At 36.0% G+C, this 18815-nt stretch overlaps 1 protein-coding gene across 12 annotated transcripts in view; it reads left to right on the top strand.

Moving 5' to 3' along the window:
- The window catches only part of IKZF2 (IKAROS family zinc finger 2), a 186827-nt gene extending 171456 nt beyond the window's left edge, over positions 1–15371 (top strand). For all 12 annotated transcript variants that reach the window (XM_025278196.3, XM_025278187.3, XM_025278191.3 and 9 more), the window contains 2 exons: positions 368–511; positions 7038–15371. In XM_025278196.3, the coding sequence (XP_025133981.1) occupies positions 368–511; positions 7038–7762 (869 nt within the window). In that variant the 3' untranslated portion in view covers positions 7763–15371. The remainder of the gene's footprint in view (positions 1–367; positions 512–7037) is intronic.
- Positions 15372–18815: the final 3444 nt, after the last annotated feature.

Below are 18815 nucleotides of genomic sequence, written 5' to 3'. Positions count from 1 at the left end.
GAATAGTGCAGTCTTAAAGTTAGTATTGATTTTAATCAGTGCTAAAAAACACTTTCAGAGGAATAAAACCAGAAAAAGAACATGTTGGCCACCACTAGTGGCAACAGTGTATGTCATTGATCTGAGAGAGACTTGGATAAAAACAAGTTCTGTGTGTGCGTGTGTGTGTGTGTGTGTGTGTGTGTGTGTGTGTGTGTAAAATTAAGAGTATACTTTAACATTAGAGGTCATTCTTTCTAATTGCTTTTATTCTAGCATGCTAGTTTTTATGTTTGTATAACACATGTTGAGGTCGAAAGTCCATCTTTGCATCTTTTTAAATGTTGAAGAAATTATCAGATTACATTTTTTGTATGGTTTTATATAGTACCTCCTATGGAAGATTGTAAGGAACAAGAGCCTATTATGGACAACAATATTTCTCTGGTGCCTTTTGAGAGACCTGCTGTCATAGAGAAGCTCACAGGGAATATGGGAAAACGTAAAAGCTCCACTCCACAAAAGTTTGTGGGTAAGCATTACAAAGGATTTTATTTCTGTAAAAGCTAATTTTAATGAGCAAAGGCATGTTCCCATGTATATATGAATACATATGGTATGTTTCAATTCATGAAATAAATGGTCATCTCTTTTCCCCATTATACTACACACAAAGTATGTGTGACATTACACGCAGACACATACACACACTACATACCCTTAGGCATGTGGGCCTAAGAAAGGGAAATGAAGGAAAGAGTGATAGAACTCCATTGTTATCTCAAATTGAAGCCTCATATAAAGGAAGTGAAAGTCGCTCAGTCATGTCCAGTTCTTTGCGACCCCATGGACTATACAATCCATGGAATTCTCCAGGCCAGAATACTGGAGTGGAGCCTTTCCCTTCTCCAGGGGATCTTCCCAACCCAGTGATTGAACCCAGGTCTCCCACATTGCAGGTAGATTCTTTACCAGCTGAGCCATAAGGGAAGCCCAAGAATACTGGAGTGGGTAGTCTGTCCCTTCTCCAGGGGATCTTCCCGACCCAGGAATCAAACCAGCATCTCCTTCATTGCAGGAGGATTCTTTACCAACTGAGCTATCAGGGAAGCCCAAAGTAGCCCTCATGGCCTGTACTTACATAAAGTATAATAACAAATAACAATACTTAAAGGAAATGCTGTAGACTATTAGCCAGGTTTTTAATCCATTTTCTTTCCACAAAATTAATGCTTTTAAAGAATCTGTCTACCAGTGCCGGAGACACAGGAGATACGGATTTGATCCCTGGGTTGGGAGGAGTCCTCTGGAGGAGAAAATGGCAACCCGCTGCAGTATTCTTGCCTGGCAAGTCCTATAGACAGAGGAGCCTGGAGGGCTATAGTCCATGGGGTTGCACGAAGAGTCAGACACAGCTGAGCACGCATCCCCCCCAAGTATTTAATCTAGAATGAAGAGAAATCTTTTTTTCCAATTTTGCATTAAAATAAGTAATTCAGCAGTCTGCATTCAAGATGTTTCATATTTGATCTTTGTTTTCATGTAGTTTATGTTTTAAACTGAAAAGATTAGGTGTGATATATTAGACTTTCATTTCCAAGCCATCAGATATTCTTTGTTACACTCAGGGTTGGCATCATTCTGCATACTATAATACTATAGTTATAAATTATCTCTGAGGTTACAGAATTATCTAGCTATTTTCAAAAAGAGCTGAATGAATAACAGATTAAATATAAATAATTTTCATTATTTATATATATAATATATATTCTTATAGACTTATATAGAGTAAAAATTGGAAAGATAAAAAATAAACAGATTCTCATATTCTAGTGTCAAAATAAATTGTGGAACATCTTTATGAGGGTTGAGTAGTAACTGAGAGAAAACCTTTGCTTTGGTTATTTCATAGGGGGAAGGGTGATAAAATTCTCCTATCCCAGTAAACACTTAGAGATTTCTTTTCAATCTAAAATTGAAGAACTAACAAATCACCAAAATATGAATTTTAAGACAAGCTGGAGAAGTTAACTGACAAAGTTCATTGAAAGAAGCCCAAAGATCATAGTTTATGCTAGGTCAGTTTAAAACTAGGGCTTCCCAGGTGGCCCTAGTGGTAAAGAACCCACGTGCCAATGCAAGAGACCTAAGAGACATGGGTTCAATCCCTGGCTCAGGAAGATTCCCTGGGTGAGGGCATGGCAACCTACTCCAGTATCCTTGCCTAGAGAATCCCATGGGCAGAGGAGCCTGGTGGGCTGTGGTCCACAGGGTCTCAAAGAGGTGGACATGAATGAAGTGACTTAGCAGCACACACAGTTTAAAACTAGCCCCTGAGAATATACTCACATCTGTTTGGGGCCCTGAGTCACTTTTATTTCTGTCTCTCTTTCTTCCTGCTTATAAATAACCTTTTTTAAATGCCAGTTCTTCTGTTTTACAAAATTGGTTAATTTGCTGGATGTCTATTAAATGTCTGTGTCATTGGAAAAATATGAAATTTATTACTATTCTGTTTTAGTTCTCATCTTTATAATGTTTTCATGTTTCCTATGACTTAGATGCTACTCTCAATTTGACTTAATTACATCCCTTAGAAAAGAGGGATACATTAAAAAATTTTTTTATTCTAAAATAAGAACATTAGTTTTTTATTAGAAATTCATGATATTTTTTTCTTTATTTGGATTCTGTCCTAGTGGTAATACACAATTGACCCTTGAACAACACAGGGTTTGGGGCAATGGCCTTAATACAGTGGAAACTTTGCATATGATTTACAGATGACCCTCCTTACACACAGTTGTCCATATCCACCTTTCTGCATGGATCATGCAGTACTATGGTATTTACTGTTGGAAAAAATCCTCCTATAAGTGTACCTGTGCAGTTGAAACCCATGCTGTTCAAGGGTCAACTGTGTAACAAACAATTGCATAGTAGTTTTTCTATGATGCCTTTTGAAATGAGAAATATCATCATTCCTCACTTACTATAAATTTCTGTTTATCACTTTCCTCAGTTAAATACTCTCCTTTGATTTTATCAAGCTCTCCAGGCCAATGATCCTTGAACTTGCTGTGTATTTGTTTCATCCTCTCTTTTCTTATCCAGTTTGGATTCCATGACTCTGTTGTCTTACTCTCCTTCTGTCTTTCAACTAGTAAAATGCCTACCCTCTAATGAAGCCAACTGAACCTCTCTTCCACATCTACATAGCTGCTAGTAATTTTAGAGAAAATCCCACAGCCTTTTAAATTGGCATCGCTGTAAATAAATGAGTAACTGATCTCAAATACTAATTGTTCCATCCCTACTATATAGCGGCCTTCCTTTTATCCACCCCTGAACAGTCTTCTCTCATATTCAACACATAGGGCCATTTCAACCTTTCTCTACTCTCCCAAAATATGGTATCTCATACCTTGGTGATATTACATCTAGATTCTTTGGAAATAAGAACATTTGACATGATTTCAACTATCACTAATCCTGTAAGATAGGTGCAGCCACATGAATGCTCTCTTCTTTCATGGATGAAAACAGCATCCTTCTTTCTAATTAATGCTTCTTCTTGTTCCCTGGAATTCTCCTATCCCAGCCCCTCAAATAACTTGCACTATTGTTTTCCCCCTTTGTCACATGTATTTTTAACATGTCCCTTCTATTGGCATTTTTCTTTTGGCATTCAATGTGATAAATTCTCATCATTAAAAAAAAAAGCTAACCTCAAACCCAGGTCTTTTTCCAGCTACTACCTACTTTCTCCTTCTCTTCAAAGATGTAATTGTTGAAAGAGTTCTCTGTGATTGCTTTCTATAATTTTTTTTTTTTTTCTACTCATTCTCCAGCCTACACAGCCTGGCTTTTGTCCTCATGTTCTACTGAAATTATTCTTTATAGTGCCAAGTCCAGAGGACTTTCAGACCATTTTACACAACTGAAGCATATTTTCACTACTGAATAGTTAATACCCTTAGAAACACTCTCTTTCCTTGATTTCAGTGACACTGATCTCTCTTGCATTTCTTCCAGCTTCTCTGCCTGCTCCTTCTCAATCTTCTTAATGGATTCCCCCTAACAGTTATGCAAATGGTTCTACAGTCCTAATGGAGGCCTCGATTCATATGCCTAATTATTTTAATATTATAAATCAGGCTTAAATTAAAAACTATTGTGTTCTAACCTCCTAATCTGGAAGACTGAGTTCAAATAATATAGAATTCTCAGATTCCTCAGAGTTCCACACCAGAACTTGAAGGCATGAGCAGAGCAAACCCCCTGGTGTGCAGTCAGTCCCCTCTTTTAAACCCACTCCTGATTCTAAACAGCACCAAAGAGGGGCCTCATGCATGTATGTGTAGACATTTGGTCTGCACATCCAAATTCTTTTCATGCCCCACCTGACTCACAGCCCATAAAGAGTAGTGTACTGGCCATTCTTCAGGCCTTAGAGTGTACCTACCAGCAACAAAGTTGGTCCTCAGGGAATGAACACTGTGAAGAGGACTCTGCAACTCTCAGTGCAAGTTCTGGGCCATTTGGACAAAGAATTCTGGCATGCTGGGCACCCAGAGTGTAGTCTAGGGTGTAAGCTCCAGATTGGCACATTCCCTTGGCCCTGCTGCTGCTGCTGCTGCTAAGTTGCTCCCTTGGCCCTACACATTCCTTATTCCTTCATAAGGAGTGAGACCCAGGGCTCTCTAAGCATGGGACTCTCTCTCACTTGCCCTAGTCTATGGGCAGGTGTAAAAATCTTGATGTTCTTCCAGGTTCCACTTTTGACCTTCTGTTTTTCACATTTTACCTTTGTACATTATGCCTTTGTGATATCATCTATTTCCATGGCTTCAGAAGCTAATTTCTATTAACTGATGATTCTTATATCTGTATCTCAAGCCCAAATCTCTCTCCTGATTTTGAGACTGTATCTCAGTACTTATTAGACATGACTATTACTCATAGTCTTCCCCAATCTGATTTCACCATCTTTTCTCTCCCATTGCCATCCACTAAGTTTCCCAGGCCATAAACCTGGGCTTAATACTTAACCTCTTTCTTTTTCTCATTCTGTGTCTAGATAATCAACAAGTTCTAGCAACATTTTATAAAATTTTCTCCATTCCATCTAGTTTTCTCCATTTCCACTGCTACTGTACTAGTTGAAGCCACCCATGATCTCTACATCCCTGTAGCAACAACTTCCTAAATCATCTTGCTAAATAATTAGCTAGTTAGTCACTTTCCTGTTTAACCCTTTCAGTTCTTACCTCTCTCAGGATAGATTTCAAGTTCCTTAGCTCTTGAATAAGCCCTGAATTATCAGATAACAACTTTCTCATCTGTTTCCATTCTCAGCCGTATGCAAAGTGTTAGTAGTCCCTAATATGAGTCATGCCCTCCTGCCTCTGAGCCTTCCTACCAGCTTCTCCAGCCCTTACCCTTCCTTTACTTCGCTAATATCTGTCATCACATTCATTCCGTGATGTCACTTTCTTCAGGAAGCTTTCTTTTATTAATACTGTGAGTTTTGTATTCCTTAGTTAACCCCATACCACATATCACACTGTATTATAAATAATCTCTAAATTGTTGTCACACCCTCTAAGCAGTGCTTCCCTGGTGGCTCAGTCAGTAAAGAATCTTCCTGCAATGGGGGAGACCTGGGTTTGATCCCTGAGCTGGGAAGATTCCCTTGAGAAGGGAAAGGCAACCCACTCCAGTATTCTTGCCTAGAGAATCCCCATGGACAGAGGAGACTGGTGGGCTACAGTCCATGGGGTCGCAAAGAGTTAGACACTACTGAGTGACTAAGCACAGCACAGCTTAACTTTTAAACTCTTGACACTGCAATATCTTAATTGTATGCTATGAAATAATTACTCATATTTTTTTTCAATTTTCATTACTCTGATCATTACCTTCCTCTCATCTGGGAGACCTTGCTTCAAACCTGAAATAATACTAGCCACATAAAAGTATTTTTCCAGAATACAATTCTATGCATCAGTGTACATGTTAGTCAAAGTAAGCATTAGTAGGAGAACACATTGATTTAATTGCAGAATTTTTAAAAGATAAAATACTCTGTCCAAAGCTGGCAATATTTGAAGGAGAAAAACCTAAACTACTATTTTATGCACCAACCCTTTAATTGGTTAAGCTTAGATATTATGTTGATATACAATATTGAAGTAAAATTAAATTAGTTGAAGTAAATGTTAAAAAGTAAAACTACAAATCTCTCTCAGTCAAGAAAATATATAGAAAAACTAACAGTGGGTGTTACTATAGTTAATAACATATGTGTTTAAATAAGAAAGGGGTGATGCAAAAATGAATGATTATCCATTTCAAGAAGCAAAACAATGAAACGACCATTTTCAAGTTTATAATAAGTAAGTGCTTTGGGAAATACCCTATTTTTATATAGCCCTAAATTTCATTCAGTTTATCAATTAAACTGTTAAAAGTATTTTAATTGTGGCATTTAAAATTTTTCCAGAATGACATATATTTGGTCTATAATCTTTCTCTAACATAGCAGCTAAGTCAACCAAATTAACCATACATGATAGTGAGATAACACAGGTGTTATAACCGTATCACTCTCGTTTTTATGATCTTTGAGGCTTGGTCACTGATGTTTAAAATATGCAAAAACAAGGAAATCTCTGACTATTTTTACCTGGTATCTCTTCTTTCTTCTACAGTTTCTGAGCTCTAGACAAGTGGAAACTTTGATAGAGAATGAAAATAAGATAACACACACTCAATCATACCTTTCAGGCAAGATGAATTTTCATGATGGCATTAGAACAAGTGCAATGACTTGTGACATTTTTATTACTAATCCTCTCTGTAGGTTAAGAGTATTTGTGAGTCTCAGCAGAATTAAAGAGCCTAAATACTTGATCTAAAGAATGAGATATACCATATTATGGAAAATGAAAGTGATGAGTTAATTTTGTACGTATATATCCTTAGTCAAGCTATTCATTGTGTTGTATTCTTTTTTTCCCCCCTTTTTCCTTTTCTCCCCCTCTTCCATTCAGGAGAAAAGATCATGCGATTCAGCTACCCAGACATTCACTTTGATATGAACTTAACATATGAGAAGGAGGCTGAGCTGATGCAGTCTCATATGATGGACCAAGCCATCAACAATGCAATCACCTACCTTGGAGCTGAGGCCCTTCACCCACTGATGCAGCACCCGCCAAGCACAATCGCTGAGGTGGCCCCGGTTATAAGCTCAGCTTATTCTCAGGTCTATCATCCAAATAGGATAGAAAGACCCATTAGCAGGGAAACCTCCGATAGTCATGAAAACAACATGGATGGCCCTATCTCTCTCATCAGACCAAAGAGTCGACCCCAGGAAAGAGAGGCCTCTCCCAGCAATAGCTGCCTAGATTCTACTGACTCAGAAAGCAGCCATGATGACCACCAGTCTTACCAAGGAAACCCTGCCTTAAATCCCAAGAGGAAACAAAGCCCAGCTTACATGAAGGAGGATGTCAAGGCTTTGGATACCACCAAGGCTCCTAAGGGCTCACTGAAGGACATCTACAAGGTCTTCAATGGAGAAGGTGAACAGATTAGAGCCTTCAAGTGTGAGCACTGCCGAGTCCTTTTCCTAGACCATGTCATGTACACCATTCACATGGGTTGCCATGGCTACCGGGACCCACTGGAATGCAACATCTGTGGCTACAGAAGCCAGGACCGTTATGAGTTTTCATCACACATTGTTCGAGGGGAGCACACATTCCACTAGGCCTTTTCATTCCAAAGGGGACCCCTATGAAGTAACGAACTGCACATGAAGAAATACTGCACTTACAATCCCACCTTCCTCAGATGTTGACATACCTTTTTTTTTATTTTTAAATATTGTTACTGTCGTTAATTCTTATTTTGTGGACGCAGTGTCATTTGCTCTGCCTGATTACAATAAGGAAGAAACGGAAGAGAGAAGAGACAGGGGACATTGTTCCTTAACAGCTTGACTTGTTTATTGTGTGGGAATTTAAGAGCAGTTCATTTCTGCCATGCATAGATATAAGGTATATCATGCTTTGAGAAAAAAAAATCACTAGATTCATAAAGATTCATCTAAGGATTCTAATTTGCCACTGATGTTCAGGATTGTGCAAAGGCAGGAAAGATTAGCATTTTCTGGGTTGGACTTTCACAGTTTTAAATGGGATAAGTAATTTTATTGGTCAAAGAAGAATTTGTTTCAAAATGTAAATTGTTTTCCTTTTCCTCTAGAGATCATGGAACACACACACATTATTTTCCATGATAACTCCTTGGATGAGTAGTTGTTGTGGGTTCTATGTTTACTTCCCCTGTGGAATTTATAATACGGTATGTTGTACCCTGTACCATATAGAAAAACTTATAAACTACAAGTAGTTAAGGACAGCTACAATACATCTGAGGTCCTATGATCTTATTTTTCTAAACTTAAGCACTGTTTTTCCATAGTTTTGATGACTTGCATTTTATAGACACCCTGGCAGCCTTACTTTGAACACCTTTAACAAATAGTGTTTTTATCTAGTTTTCAGAATAACATATGGTCTAAGAGTGGCTAAGAGGCATTCAGTAGTTTTCAGAAGGGACCTCTACTTTTCTTAAATTTGTTTGGGAAGTTTTCTTTTACAGCTGTAATGTGATGGCAGCATAGTATACGTATTCCTTTCTAAAAAGTATGCTTACGATTGTCACTTTATCAGCATTTAATCAGTGTTAACCAGTCAGCAGAAAAATATCGATATAATTAGGCTAACAGTAGGGGGGAAAAAACCCACTCAGAAATCCCTTTTCTGGTATTTCTCTTTTCACTAGTTTTATTTTTCAAGCTTTGACCCCCCAGTGTTTTGTCCATAGTCTGTTCATCTTTTATTCTTCTGGTGGAAAGTCTTAAAAATCTTGCTGTAGGCTATTTCTTTCAAAATCTCCTCAGAGCAGTTGCTAATTTGACCCAAGTATGGTAACTTAAACCACATAAGGTTATGGAACTAGGGCTATTTATTCTAGTATTTCTTCAGTAATAATATTTACAACTTTTGGTACAAGGAAAAAGCAACTTCTTTGTAACCGGTGCATTATAGATAAAACAGAAGCTTATTTTTACCCTTCTTGGAGTCTAGAATGCAACCGAACCTCCAAGCTAAAGTGTTCAGGTCCATACTTTTCTGTCTCGAAAACATGAAACTATTAATATATATAAGCTCTTATGAATCTCAGTCCCTTACTAAAGAATTTTTCTTCTTTTAATTCATGTATATGTTGGCATATTTCATGGACAGATTTTAATTTCATTTATATGGGTGTTCTGTTTTTTCTTTGCAGTTTAACAGCATTAGAGGGGAGGAACTGAGTGAAACTGATTAAATTCATGTGTGGGGGGCCCACTTGGAGGGAGAATTCGCTGCTTGTGTTTAGAGAGGACAGGCCTGACCATGACTGGATTGTCTGATAACCATTTCTGAATGTTGAAATTACATTAAGCAGTAAGTGATAACTGCTCTAAAAAAATCATTCCGTGGGATGTTGAAACTGTTTTTTAGTGCAGAATGATGTGAGAATTAGCAACACTAGAGAACTATGATGGATAAGCAGGTCTGGCCCAAGTAATGTTCATCACCCATTTTCAGTTTGCCATTCACTTGTGTAAGCAACGTCTAAGCACTGACACCGCTAGAGCTAGGCAAAAGATGGTTACAACTCAGCTCTCTTTCACTCGCCCTCTGTGGCAATTATTTTTGGAGAAATACCCAAACTATTCCTTTACATCTAAGAGAAAGCACCAAATTGGAGATGTGAAATGTTTTAAATAGAATGTCAACTGTCACTTTTTTTCCTGCATGCTCGGGTGCATTACCACATTGTGAACATACAATGTATTATTCATAAGTGAAGCATGTCTTTGAGACGTACCCCATCTATCCCAACCCCGCATATATAATTGGAATTTCATGTTTTTTCCTTTTGGAGGGAGGTAAATAATTTAAGGTTAGTGATTTTGTGTTTTACTGTAATTTAAGGAAACATTTGGATGGCAGTCAATATGTTCATAATTTTGGCTATGTGTGAATTTCTGCTGGCATCATCTATAAGTTTTTTTCCTGCTTACTAATTATTTTTTCAGTATATGAACAATCATGTGCCTACCTGCCCAGGGATGTAACTGAATTCAGTGGACCTACAGAATTGTAGAGCTACCCCCTGAGGACAGTACTAATGGCACTCTCCCTTTCTGATTCCATCTTTTTGAAAATCTTTTTTCAAAACGTTTCCACCACTGTATTACTTGTACTTTCTTAGCTTCATAGGAGGAACAACTAGGGATAAAGATGGCTTAGGGTGTAGCAGGGGCAAATGAGGACAAGGTCAATTCCAATGTGTAGGTTAGATAGAATTTTTGTGGACACAGTGCTTTCTGGGAAACTCTGGATGGCTATATTTGCATGCTTCTTCACAAAAGGAAATATGCAAGGTGGTTGCACCTAAAAATAAATATGAGGGGCAGACACCAAATAAATCAAGTTTTACATAACAGTTATATGCTCAGTTTATTTAGGTGAGATTTCACATGAGAGTATTTGAGGGGCATGAAAATGGGTTAGCCTCTGTATTTTCCAGTTTGGCAAAAATGCATCATGTTGTTTTGCCCTAATTTTGCCCAGAATTTTATTTATATCCAGCTCATGTTAAAAGATATGTATTGCCTCTCTCTAAAAGTGGTCAATCACTTTTTTAAAGCCATTCTAATCTGGCTTTTTACAATAGTGAAAGTGACCAGTAAGCAAATTGGAAGAGATTTCAAGCTGTTGAAACATATTCTGTTGTGAATCTTCTGGAGGGACAAAATGGGAGAATGAGAGACTAGGATTCAGATCTGGCTGCAAGGAGGAACTGTATCCCATACATACGTACAAGCTGCTGTGTGCATGCATCACAGTATACATACACATTCTTTTAAAGAAAATTCATAAAAAAAAGAAATTAATCAGGTGTGTTACAGGAGCCTATAGAGAGTTAAAATTATGATTAATACCTGAGCAACTTAATAGGTTTACTTTATCAGACTGTATAGAGAAATATTAAAGTTACTAGTCTATCTTTAGGAGTGGTCACAACTATTCAACTTAAACCTTGAGTCTTTACTATGTAGTTCCAGAACAAATCAAAACAATGAATCAAAAAAAACTTTTAAGCTGATTTCACATAACCTCTAAAGTGAAAGAAACACAAATTACTCTTAAATAGGAAGAGTTTTCAACTTTTACTTGTTGGCAAATGGAGAAAGGCAAGAATGTTTTAGTGAGCTCGGTATTGTTTTTATTTATGGGTTTTGTGTTTCAGTCTTAGACGTCACAAAACCATTAAGTTTTTATGATATTTTATAAATGTTTGACAAAAATTACATCAGTGAAGGCATTTAGATGAAAATGATGTTTTACTTTGTTATCTTTAAACTGATTCCTTAAGGTGAATGGAAAAAGAACAGAGAAGTCTGCAAAAATACAAATAAAAAACTCTATGCTCCTGGTTTCAAGACAGAACTTAGATTATGGGAGGTATTGGCTATGTTATTTTTTAATTTTGAATTATTCATTTTACAAAAAGGGATAAGTTACAATTTTTGATCATTTTTCATTCTATTTTATATATTATTTCAGTAAATATTGTCTGTATGAAAACTATTCTAAAACAGAAAATTCCCCAGAGGCAAAAGAAGAAAAGAGTAGGGGGGTGAAATTGAAGTTTATATATACAAAAGTTATCTTAGAAATGTTTTTAAACCTCCAGTTTCTGCAAAATAATTAAAATATACAGTAACTGGTCTTAAGATCCTGAATTTAATGTATCAGATACTTATAAAATTTATTTATGTTTGTGCCTTTTTAAAATGCATTGAGTGTTGGCTAGCTGTTTAGTTCTACAACACTTGTATTATGCATTTTTAAAAATCACTTAAAATTACTATATAATTCATCTTCATGTTCTTAGGTCAAAACCATTAGAGGAATTTCCCATACAGAGACTTTCAGCTCATCTGCTTAAAGTAAAAGAAAACTTTGTAACCAGATGAGGCTATCTTTTTAGTTTGATAGTATTTCTGAACACCATTACAAGATTATGCAGGTAGTATATGAGGTGGAGGGAAATTGTAGCTGTGAATTGCATTATGGTATGGTATGTATTTTTGTTTTGTTTTTATGGAAGAATAAGTTCTAGTATCAAACAAGGCTTTATTAGTGGAATTTTGAATCAATAAAATACAGTATTGTTTTGGGATTTCACCTATAGTCTAGTGTTCTGCTAGTCTTAGAACATCCTCTTCTAACCTGTTAATGTTGTGTGGAATGATGTAAAGAAGCAGGCCATTAATTCTCCTTGAACAAAACAGAATTGAAGAGTCATATCATATTGCTATTCTCCAAAGCATAATCGCAAATGATTTCCTACCATGGTTGTGTATTACTTGCAATGGATGTGTTAGAATATGACAGCTTTTTAAAAAAAATGAGCTGCTTGTTATTCAAAGCAAATGTCATATGACCAAGAAGCTGTGATATGCTAGTGTTTCTTTTTATCATAGTGTATTGCTAGGCCAAATAATGACACCTTGAATATTTTTACATTTATTGCAGAAACCTAAAATTTTGAAATTTCCATAAGGTTTTTTATGTAACATTATATTTCTAGCTTTTTAGTTTTCTCCTGCTGTACTGTAAGTTTGTGGATATTTTTCACACACACTCTTTGAAAATAAGTTCCTAATTCTGTTTATGGGGTTTTTCTCCCATAACATTGCATTTGTATATTTTCTGTATAAATTTATTGTGAATTAACCTGTATCCCATACAGAGTGGTACGTGAATGACTAGTTTTCTAAGATGTCCTTTTTGTGAATAAAATATAAAATTTAGAGGCCCTCTGCTAAGCCACATAAAGTACAGCATAAAACTTCTTATAGGTTTAGATAAGCCAGTTTGCAGTTAATCTGGCCCTTTAAATTACCTCAAGTGACACACAGTAAGAAAAGCTTCTTCAGTGGGTGGAGGTCACTGATTCCCCAACTATGCACTTATCAGGATTCTACTTAATTTACTGGAAATGGATTTTTTTTTTTTTTCATGAATACACTGTAACAAGGGAAAGACTCTGGGTTTTGTTTTTTGTTATTCTTTTGTGTGTTTGTTTTTTTTTTTTTAAGTAGTTCAGTTTCTGAAACTGTGATAAAACATTTTGACTTGTCAAGTATACTCTTGGATATTGAACATAAATCACGTCCCCTTGTGTGTATCGAAGTTCTTTGTGATCTCTTAAATTTTGCCTGCTTTCACCACCTCCTTTCTTTTTTCTGTCCATGTTCCCTCCATCATTGTCTCTGCCTCTCTTTCCCCCTACTAGTTTGAGGATTAGGTCAAGTTTTTATTTCCAGTTCATAGGTCTCTTAAGTCTTAATTTTTTGTGTATGATTTTTGTTGGCTGTATAATCTGCTGACATATTTTTATATTCAAGTGTAGTTTTCTATTTTTTTAAAAAGTAGTTGAATTAAAACGAGTAAGGTATATAACCCTTTTGTTACTTTCACTTTCAAATATTGGGCATCTAAAATATGACTTCAGAGATTATGTAATCATAAGAACATGATATGTTTCCTTCCTTTCTTGCTGGATTTTATGTTCTGATTTGATTGTTCTCCTAAAATGCGTGTTATGAGAGATGAAACAATTTTTTTTGCAAGAATTTAGAAAGATGTTAAAAATCTAAAGCAAAAAGTCTTAACTATCTCCCAGCTGGGAGAAAATGCTTTAACATTACTCTAATAATATTCCGGGTTTGGAGTGGGCTCTCCAGGCTCCCCATTTGCTCTTAATAGTTGAACCTTTGAGACCATGTGTTATTTGCAGTCCCAGAGCGATTGCTTCTGCTACTTAGTTTAAAAGATGTTTTTCTTTACTTTCTGTACAAGTGCAATACTTTCCTTGAAGTCTTAAAAACGATGGTTATTTTTCTTATTCTTTCTTTAGTTAAAAACAAAAAGAAACCCTTGAAAATTATGGTAAGTTAAAGGACACAACAAACAAAAAGAAAAACACAGCACAGTCAAAAGATTAGAGAACGTGGAAACCGCTGGTCTAATCTCATGGTATCTTTATTTAGACTAAATTTTTGTTGAAATTAGTAATCTTTTGCCTGAGAAATGTATCCTAAAGTTGAAATTCTTAGAGACTGAATTTTTTTTCTTAGACCCTTGTCCAGTGTTTTAAATTAAGAACCTAATTTTTTTTTCTATTTCTCTTTTCTCCTTTGGAAATGAACTTTAAAAGTAAAGCACTTAGCTCAATTTTAAACACTTATCACCTATTGGAGAAAATTTTTAAGAAATATTTGGAGCACTCCTGTTTTCATACAACTTAAGTAAGAGATATTTTTCATATCCTACATATTTATATGTAGCATTCTGATTTTCTTTTTTTATATCTGTGTCCCTGTAGTAAAACTGCTGTAATGTAAATACATATTTTGATTAAAAAGATAACATTTCTTTGGCATTTTTTTAAAAGGCAGTTACTGCATTTGTACAGTATATGTCTTGGCCATTTTAGAATTTTTTTTTCTTTAACAATACCAAAGGTAATTAGACTACTTTAAAAACTAATTGCTTGACAGTTTCTAGGATATTTTAAGTTTTAGAAGCGAAAAGAAAAGATAGGTCAAACCAGTAAACCTCATTTTTTTTCAAACTAATAATTTGGGAAAATAAAAACTATTGTTTAAAAAAGATATATATATATATATAAATATATATGTAAAATTAAAATTCCAGACCTTGTATGTCAGGTTTGCTCAGTGTAATGTAGTTTTTTTAAGGCTCAAATACCATACCTCAGAAAATGAGGTTTACTATGGAAATACTGAAACAGTCTTTGCAGTTGTGTGACAAGTCACCCTGCTATACACCAATTTGGACACCTCCGCTAACAGTTCTATCACTGCAGACTAAAATGTGGGACTTGTATTTCATTTGTTTTTAATGCACACACATACATGTTCTGTGCATGTATGTGGGTATTGTGTATACGTGTATGAGTGTTGTAATATGCATGTGTGAGTGTGTGTTTGTATGTGAGTACAACTAAAGAAGCTGCAGAAACTTTGTAATACTTTGTGAAAAGGATTATATTATAAAGGTTTGTACTGTCTGAGTGCACAGCTACTGGAATAAATTTAGGGAATCTCAGGAACAAGCATATAATTTGTCCAAGATTTATTTCTTCTCAGAAGTGTAAGTGCAGTTTTTAATTCTGTATATTATTTAATATTTTACCAATAAAATAAACTTCTGACATAAAAAGTTTGCTATAAAAACTTTCTGGTGAAAATTCTGTACACAAGCACATTGTTCAAATACAGAAAACTATTGAATCATATTAGGCTTTAGTTATCACTGCCATTGTATGTATGTGTCACACTACCTGACCCTGAGATGTGGATGCATGAAATCAGAAACCTCCATCACCACTGTGTAGTCTGCTAGAGCAGAAAACAGAATAACCTATGGTTTGTTAAGGATGACATCTCTTTTCTCTTCAGGCAGATTTCATATACATCTGATTTTACCCTTACAACAAATCTTAAAATTATGTATGTCAGAGCCTATCCCCTATTTATAGAAGAAAAAAGTAAGCCCTGAGGGAAGAAAGCTGTGACTTGCTCCGCAGGACAGAGTGAATTACACAAGCAGTCCAAGTAATGGTCAATCACCATATTCAAAACCAGCTTTTCTTAGGAGTCAGACCAAGAAATCAAGGATTAAGTCATAAAGATTGTTCAGTCACATTGGCAAACATGGTTGTCTGTTCTGCTTCATGTTTTACCACCATTGCATGAGTCATAATTGCTTCAGATTTTACAAATATGTTTTAACACAAGAAGTTTGTTGTTACAAATGTCCCCATAACTGGAAATGTAAAAGAGTACAAATGATTATAAGATCATTTTATTGAGCTTTAGCTATCATTTATCCCCCACGCCATGTTAAAGTCCACCATCACATTTGAGATGGCCATTAGAATTTTCTTTCGTAAGTATTAGAATTTTATGGATATTTATCACATTCCCCAAAAGTTTCACTTTCACATGCCACAGAGAAGGAAAACTACAAATGAAATATTATTTCATTGACCAACCTTTCATCCAAAATACTAATTTCTAGAAAAATTAAAAAGATGAATTTAAATAAATTACTCCCAGTGTTAACTTTATGAAGAATTCCTTCAAGATCAGCCAGAAATGTTGGATTCTCCTATAGTATTGACAAAAGCAAAATGAAAAAAAATTTAAGCCTGCCATTTGTTCTTGGTTTTTCTATTGCAGTAGCATCAGAGAAAGGATAAATAATTGAAATCTTGATATGCTTGTAAGGCTTTTTATCAACATGCTCAAGCCCAATGGTGCAAGCCATCTGCTGAAAGAGGTTCATTTTTAGCATTTTAGCAACTCTGACTCGTGGTATTAGGGAGTACTAAGATGGATCCATGAAACATTCAACAAAACCTCATGTTTTGTTAATAGCCCTCATAACAGTTTCCCATGTGATTTTTTTTTTTTAACTTCTCTCTGGAGATACCAACAACGATAATTACTGGTAAAACTGAATTTTGCTCCCCTTCTGTGGTTTGACACAAAGCTTGAGGGAGATGCTTCCATAAACTAGCCTATCAGGCAGAGGAGGAATTGACAAACAGGATAATGTGCCCAGAGGGATGGTATGGGGAGGGAGGAGGGAGGAGGGTTCAGGATGGGGAACACATGTATACCTGTGGCGGATTCATTTTGATATTTGGCAAAACTAATACAATTTTGTAAAGTTTAAAAATAAAATTAAAAAAAAAATAGAGAAAGTGAAAGGGGATCCCAGAAAATAGGTACATGCTCAGTCTGAGAAAAACAGCCTTTTTCTTTTCACTGCTGCTCTTTCATCCCAAAATATGTCTTCAGTCAGACCAACGGCTTCTAACTTGACGTTTTGTCAGGCACAGGACAAATCCCTCAAAACAGTAAAAACATTTACTGCCCATATTGGTGTTGAGTTGTTTGTTCTAGAAGCCCTTAAAACAGCTGTATGAGCCTGATCATCTGACCCGTTGGAACATATGCAAAGAAGCAAGATTTTTAAATGCACAGGAAGAACCAAAGATAGCAATGAAGTAAGGTAAGGGTGTATGTTTGGGGCTCTTCTGGTCCTTAGGTAAGCCTGTCACTAAAGAAACAATAGTTATGCAGCATAGTCATGGTGCCCGAGCTAATGGAAATTGGGATCAGAATCAGGTTGTCTCCACTGGGTTTTATGAAATCCCTTGATGGGGAAGGAGGAGAATTTAACCAAGAGGGAATGGGAATGAAGCCCCTGTTATCTCAATGGCCTGGCCCATGTGTTGGTTTTGGTTTGGTGGATATAAAAGCTGAAGAGATGGCGACCCACACAGCTTTTGCAAATGATATGGGAGAGTTTCTAACTCTAGTATTACCCATTCAGAAATCAGAATGGGGAGTCCTGGGCTATTTGGCTGTTAGAGCAGTCAAAGTGGACGTGTTTCTTGGAAGAGGAATATCCCAGTGTAGGAGTAAGTGGCCCTTTTTTCCCTTCACTCCCTGTTTTTTCTCATGATGTCACATAGTTCATCTACATCTCTTTCCAGCTTCTTTCTCACCTCGCTCATCTGTGTCCACAACCCCCTCCTTATCTGTGTCTACACCAACCTTTTTTCTCTTTCCCTACTTGTCTCAAATAACCTGTTGTACCATTTGATACCTGTTCTTCATCCTGTCACAATTCTAATTAATCTGAAGTACAATCACTTTTTTAAATCACTTTTAATATGAATAATTTAGTGCAAAGAGAATATGAGTTTTAACTGTGCCTTTAAAAAAATACTTTAAAAATTAGCACAGTTGTAAATGGCTTTATCTAGTTTACTCTCAAAATTATCATGGAAAGTGTCATCTACCTGATATTTTATTAATAATGAAATAGGTTCAGGTTAGTTGTGATTTTGTTCATAAATACCCCCAATACGTGAAAAAGCTAAAACTACTCCAGCTATACTTAGTCCAGGGTTTCATTTCCAAAAGAGCTTTGTTCAGCATTTGATTGATAAATCCCATTCTTAAACAGGAACGATAAATTTACAGTCTGAATGTTTGTGTCCCCCCTAAAATTCGTAAGTTGAAATCCTAATGCCAGTTTGATGGTCTTAGGAGGTGGGGCCTTTGGGAGGTGATTAGGTCATGAGAGTAGAACCTCATGAAGGATTAATTCCCTTAAAAAAGAGGCCTCCCAGAGCCCCTTAGTCCCTTCTACACAGCAAGAAGTCACCAGCTATGAACCAGGAAGAGAGCCTTCACCAGAATGGGAACAAACAGTTTCCCTGATCTTGGACTTCCAGAATTGTGAGAAATGTCTGTTGTACTATAAGCTGCCCAGTCTGTGGTATTTTGTTATATCAGCCCAAATGGACAAGGACGGAAAATATTACAAGGTAGTGATAACAAAAAATAATATTTCAACAGACATACTTTATAAGTAATGTTTTGCTAATTGTGATATTTAAACAGAATGATTCCAGATAAAACTCCTTGACACAGTCAGGAAGGCTAAGAAACAGCGTTAAGTAACAGAGCAAAAATAATCTGGAATTAAAATTTTTCTGCAGAAATTTTAAGGATGGATTAATTATCCTAAACATGGTCTTCTGAAGACTACTTTCATACTTGATTTTTGGAAGTGTGGACTTTT

Source organism: Bubalus bubalis, chromosome 2, assembly GCF_019923935.1.
Source record: "Bubalus bubalis isolate 160015118507 breed Murrah chromosome 2, NDDB_SH_1, whole genome shotgun sequence".
In the NCBI taxonomy this organism is placed as follows: Eukaryota; Metazoa; Chordata; class Mammalia; order Artiodactyla; family Bovidae; genus Bubalus; species Bubalus bubalis.
This window is presented reverse-complemented; position numbering and strand designations above follow the sequence as displayed.